Source organism: Pseudopipra pipra, chromosome 7 (genome assembly GCF_036250125.1).
Source record: "Pseudopipra pipra isolate bDixPip1 chromosome 7, bDixPip1.hap1, whole genome shotgun sequence".
Classification (NCBI taxonomy): domain Eukaryota; kingdom Metazoa; phylum Chordata; class Aves; order Passeriformes; family Pipridae; genus Pseudopipra; species Pseudopipra pipra.
The window spans coordinates 20,738,395-20,744,394 of record NC_087555.1 but is presented as its reverse complement, the minus strand read 5'-3'; the positions used below and the strand labels follow the sequence as shown (position 1 = coordinate 20,744,394).

Here is a 6,000-nt window from a genome sequence, read left to right as displayed (position 1 = left end):
TTAGCCTGTTTGTGAACTGTAGCCATCAAGAATAAACGGGTCCTTAATCCAAGTTGGGGAATGTCATGTATCCAATACTATTTTTAATACTCATTTTGTCTTTGTAAACTCATGAATGCTCAGTTCTCATTTCTTTAAATGCTCTGAGCCTCGTGGGACACAGTCAGCACAGCTGTGGTACCCCACTGCATGGGGCTGCTGCATGAAGTCATGAGGTCACTCAGGGCAGAACTATTGATACATGCAGAATCATCATGCTCACTGTCTAACATACACTGAAGTAGAAATTCCTAGTTGGTGACTAACGAGCAAGTCCTAAGGATTTGCTAGTGAAAGAACAGTATGGCTGTAAAGGTTTTCAGTACTGTCTCATTCTGTGGTTTTAGAAGCATATCTTTTTATATTAATGTCAGATAATAAAGAGAAAAGGAACATACAATAAAAAATGTAATCTTTATTATTTTGACGCATTAATAATGTTTTTTAGCATCAGTTAGGGTAATAGTAGCATTTTCCTGCATGCAGTTCACTAATACAGAGTTAGTCAATAATTTTAATAAAAGTAATCTATATTTAATTTTCCTGTGTAAGAAACATAAAATGTCCTGATGTGTTGGATTATACAATTTTGCTACTTTCTCTTTGTGAAAAAATATTGTGGACCCTAGATAACATTTAGAGCTGTTCTAGTGCAGCATGAATAAAAAATTAAATCTGTGAGTAACTATGAGAAAAGATTAAGGATTCTGTGAAAGAAAGGTTGTATCTGAAAACTTATGATGCAGGCACTGCTTAGACATTCAATTTGAACTTTAGACCATTTCCCAACTGCAAAAAAACTTAGATTTTTTGAAGCAAATTATGAACGTACTTTGCAGAAAGTAGTGACATGTTGGCAAATATTGTAAAAAATAAGAACCTACAGCTATCCATTCATGTAGTTGTATCTTGTTCTCTGGAGTTCTTCTGTGAAAAAGTGCTATGGACAGAAAGTAACAAAAATGGTGTGACATTAACCTGAAGATAAAATTCAGTTCTTGTTTTATGTACATAATGCTGAAAAATAAAATAAAATGATTTTTACAGTATTTATATTTGCTTATAAAATCCTAACATTATTTTCAACAGGTTTAGTAATTTTCAACATGTCTGTACAGTTTGGATATACAGTATATGCTCTTCACTGAAAATTCAGAAATGTAAAACAAATAAGCTCCTAAATAGCTGCAAAATATTGCTTAATGGTATGGAGGAATGAGGTCTTGTTGAGTAGTTTATTTCACTTAGCTCTGATGTATGGCTTTCAATGTTTAAGGATCCTGGACAGTCAAAGGAACAGCAGCATAGGCAATATAAACATGCATTGATTGCATCCAAACTATCTATAATGGTAGATAATACGTAATTTTTCCTGTTGAACGCTTGCACACTACACTTATTGTGGTACATATTTGATGCAATAAATGTGCTAAAGTCATTATCTGTTTGCTCAAACATGCACCACAGGTTAAAAATTACTATTTACATAGCAGAGGGCTTTTCATTAACGTGTACAACAACATCAACCTTACTGAGAGCTGAAGATGGCTAAACAATACTGCAGGATAAAGCAGAACAACTTTATAAAGGGCTCCTTTTGATCAATTTGGAGGGCTGAGGCAGATTCATTTAGTATTTGTATGCAGAAAGACATTTGACAAAGACAAAATCTGTGACTCCAGACCTAGAAAGAAGTTTGCACCGCTTGAAACTTAATGGTTTGTGCAAAAAATAAACCATCTCTACTATTCTTGTGAGTTGTAGGGGACTTTACAGGCATACCAAGACTTGTTTGGACATGATACAACATGAATACATTAATTAAGCACCTCAAAATCTGTTATTCCTTTCCAGAAACACTGTACTAAAAAAACCTGTTTTTCTTTGTGACTTTATGTTATTTTCATGCATGATCTATAAGTGCAGCATGCCTTCATGCAAATAATTTCTTTGTGTATATTAGTCATATAATAGAACACCTGGCCCTTGTACCTGTAAAGGTGTACTTAATCCCCTTCCCAAACAGAAGCCCCATTTACAAAAATAGTCACATATAATAAACAACATATGAATAAAAAGAAGATGAATCCACCAACACAGATTTTGTAAAAATATGAAGTATGTGGCAGTTGAAATGCAAACAGTGGATACAGTTACCATATTGTTTTATGCTAAACACACAAATACTTGGTTTTGCACCCCTTTAACTGGTCCCTACAGTCTGTGTAGCCATTTTTTCTCTCCTCTTCAGCAGTGTCAGCTGGTAGTGAGAACAGTAACCTCCTGTCAAGGTTGTTTCCTCTTATCACAGTCACAGTCACTGACAAGGGGTCACTGTCTTTTAATAGGCACTGACCTTTAATGTACAGTATATTTGTAAAAATTGTCAGTTTGGCATAGACCTCCTTCAGGAGTCCTGTTGACACAAACACGTGATCCTTACAGGCTATGAACTATTTTGCACATATATGATTTTGTTTGTGATTTGCTTTTATTTCTGACCATCTTTATCTTCCTTTTCATGCTTTTCTTTGACTGGCCTCATTACACGATCATAAGAAGGTGGACAAACTGCTGTTGATGCAGTTATATCAGTTTTCTCTGTAAATGAGTTTTCATTTAACTTGTCAATAAGGATTTCATCTTTCATACCCTGACCAGCCCCTCCTTCGGTTTTGTTTTTATTATAGATAAAGGAAGCTTGTTTTACTGTTCGTTTTAAAAGGTAACGTCTGAAAGCACGCTGGATGATAACAGCAGATACTTCCTCCTGTTTTCGTTTTAATGTAGTCGTAATTGGTTCATAGGAAGCTTTTGAAGGATTGGATGCCATAAATCGATCTTCCATCTGTATTCTGAGGGCATCCATCTCTCCACTTTCCCCCAAAACACGCTTTGTGAAAGCAAACAGGATGTCAAGGCAGTGAATTCTGTCACCACTCACCATCGGCAGATCCATTGCAATGAGCTGGACTTTGTTTGGTTTGGGTAAATGAAGAGGAGGCTCAAGTGCTGCTGCAAAATCAGACAGTTTCTCAAATTCCATGAATTGTGTTGCATCAGGATCAAACTTCTCCCAAACCTCATAGAACATCTCAAAGTCGTCCTCGCTCAAGGGTTCAGCGCTTTCCTCAGTAGCAACACCAAAGTTCTCCAAAATCACAGCAATGTACATGTTCACCACTACCAGAAAGGAGATGATAATGTAGCTGACAAAGAAGAAAATCCCAACAGAAGGGTTGCCGCAGTCACCTTTCACAGAGCTCCCAGGATGAGCCTTGTTAGGGTCACAGTCGGGCTCCCCACTGTTCAGAATTGGGGCGAGCAAACCGTCCCAGCCAGCAGACGTGGTGATCTGAAACAGGCAGATCATGCTGTTGCCAAACGTTTCAAAGTTGAACATGTCATCGATTCCAGCTTCCCTCTTAACATAGGCAAAGTTGGACATGCCAAATATGGCATAGATGAACATGACCAGGAAGAGCAGCAGACCAATGTTGAACAGAGCAGGAAGAGACATCATCAAAGCAAAAAGCAGAGTGCGGATTCCCTTGGCGCCTTTAATGAGGCGCAGGATTCGACCGATTCTGGCAAGTCGGATGACTCTGAATAGTGTGGGGGACACAAAGTACTTCTCAATCATCTCAGCTAAAAACATTCCTAAAAAAGAAAAGAAGAAAACCGAGACACATTATCACTTAATTTCCATATCACAATAGAAATTTAGAAAAATAGTTTTAAAATTGTTGGTTCTGTGTAGCAATCCAAGATATTCTGTAGATCCCACTTGAATAGTTTCTGTTATAGAAGTTATACTTAATAGTTGCAGGTGCAATATATGTTGAATGATTGTAACAGTTTTGATGGTTGGTTTAGCTAAAGTATGAGATAAAATGAGAAGTTGAATGCCTTGGTTGATAAATCTTGCAAAGGCAAAAGCTAAACCATATAAGCTCTATTCAAGTAAAAGTTCACCTCTTATTCATTTCACCTTCTTTTTACTTTAATAAACAAAACTTACCTACTATTGAGAGAATGACAACCACAAAATCAAAAATGTTCCAGCCTATAGTGAAGTAGTAATGGCGAAGTGAAATTAATTTCAGGACACATTCTCCAGTGAAAAGGACAATGAACACCAGGTTTATCCAGTATAAAATATTTTCCATTTCTTTACTCTGGTCATCAGTTTCTACCATCATGGTAACCATATTAAGACAAATAAGAATCATGATGCTGATGTCAAATACTTGCTGTGTCACAAAATCAAAGACCATGCCTTGGAATTTATTCTGAGGAGGAAAGTAAAAAAGAAACATTCAATACAAACTGTAATTTTTTTCTTTTCCTGTTACAATAAGGTAGAAAACCACATGCAGTGAGGCCTATGAGACTACAATAAAAATGTGGTCTAGTGGTACTTAAGACTAGTGGTCTTGAATACTCAAATACAATGGCTTAGTTCAGCCTCCTCAGTTGCATATTCATACATAAAATGGTTGTCAGGGAAAAATATTTTTTTTCTGTTTTTATTTACCATTTCTGCTGACTAATACACAATCAATGGTAATTTTCACCTGGGCATATTTCTGCTCTCTCTGTATCAGTAAAAACTCTTTGTAAATAGCTATTGGTCTGATGTGTATAAATAATTTTACCCCTGGTCTTGGTATAGGTTTTTGTGGTTTTTTGGATCCCAGCTTTTTCATTGCATTGTAGTATTTCTTCTGCTCTTCTGTCATAAATATGTCTTGACCTCCAAAGTAAAAACATGAAATCAAAACTGGTTATAATCACATTCATATGCAGTGCTGAAAAAAACTCTTAGAAAAATACGATTGATTGATTGATTGACTGATTTAATGAAAATCAAGAATACTGAATTGGGAAAAATATCTTAGCTGGCAAATGCAGCTGTCTGTCCAAAGTAAACATTTAGTCTAGAAGTTGTCTGGGCATCCAGTACTGCATCTCACAAAAGCAAAAAGCAATGCAACATTTCTCTACAGTTATTTTCCTTGACCTCCAAGAAATCATTTTCAGTACCTCGTTTATAGGAAGAGATACAGTAAGTAGTAGAAGTAAAAGAAGCTCAAATAGTCTGAACTGCTCAGTACTGTCACTTCTGCAATTTCAGTGAAACAAAGGAAGCAGACAAAGTCAGGTTTTCAGTACATGACTGTGTTAGTGCTTTAGGTATCTCTAGCAATCATAATATTAGCATTGGGACTCAAAGTCTTCAAGGTTTTTGAGAAGATGGATTATCAGACTTTGGAGAAACTTAGCTAAAGATTGAAGCACTCTTGATACTGTTAAGAGCAAAATGTTCTCTTTTAAGTCTTTTATCTTGATTAGCTTCCATGTTCAATGAAGTTCAGTTTAGCAAAAGCCTGAACAGGCCTTTGGTGTTTGACCGTAACAATAAAGAGAGAATTATGGGTCATTCATGGCAACCTAGGCAAAATCCATAGTAACCTCCTCTTAGGGACAGTTTGAATGAAAACCTATCAGACTTCCCATACCTCATGAAGAAAATTTTTCATTGATAAAAGATACTTGCAGACATCTAATTCCAGGAATGTCAATGCATGCATGGGATTGGATACAGCCCTTTGTGGATGAGTGCATGGGAAGCTTGAAGACATGGGATTGCATGGACTCTAAGCTGGACAGGCTCCCTAACCATATACCTCTAGGTCTCTACCATGTACAGCTTCCAAAAATCTTACTTAGCATCTCTCGTTGTTAATATAAACCCAAAGAAAGTGATGCAGCCCAGTAAAGTAAAAGTAAACTAGTAATTCGTAGCTGCTTTCGTCCTTTAGCTTTCTTTGCTTTATTTATTTACAGAAAATAATTTTAAAGATGAGCATTTATACTCAGACCATCTATACCAGTGAGATTTTCTACATCTGCACTGTGAAACAAAAAAAAAAGGCCCTGAGATAGTTCGAAACCACT

General features: G+C 36.4%; 1 protein-coding gene across 3 annotated transcripts in view; it reads right to left on the bottom strand.

Annotated features, from left to right (window-relative positions):
• Positions 1 to 434: 434 nt before the first annotated feature.
• The window catches only part of LOC135417207 (sodium channel protein type 1 subunit alpha-like), a 92,788-nt gene continuing 87,222 nt past the window's right edge, over positions 435 to 6,000 (bottom strand). For all 3 annotated transcript variants that reach the window (XM_064660990.1, XM_064660989.1, XM_064660991.1), the window contains 3 exons: positions 4,698 to 4,802; positions 4,061 to 4,331; positions 435 to 3,699 (listed from right to left, as the gene is read on the bottom strand). In XM_064660990.1, coding sequence (XP_064517060.1) covers positions 2,531 to 3,699; positions 4,061 to 4,331; positions 4,698 to 4,802 — 1,545 coding nt within the window. In that variant the 3' untranslated portion in view covers positions 435 to 2,530. The remainder of the gene's footprint in view (positions 3,700 to 4,060; positions 4,332 to 4,697; positions 4,803 to 6,000) is intronic.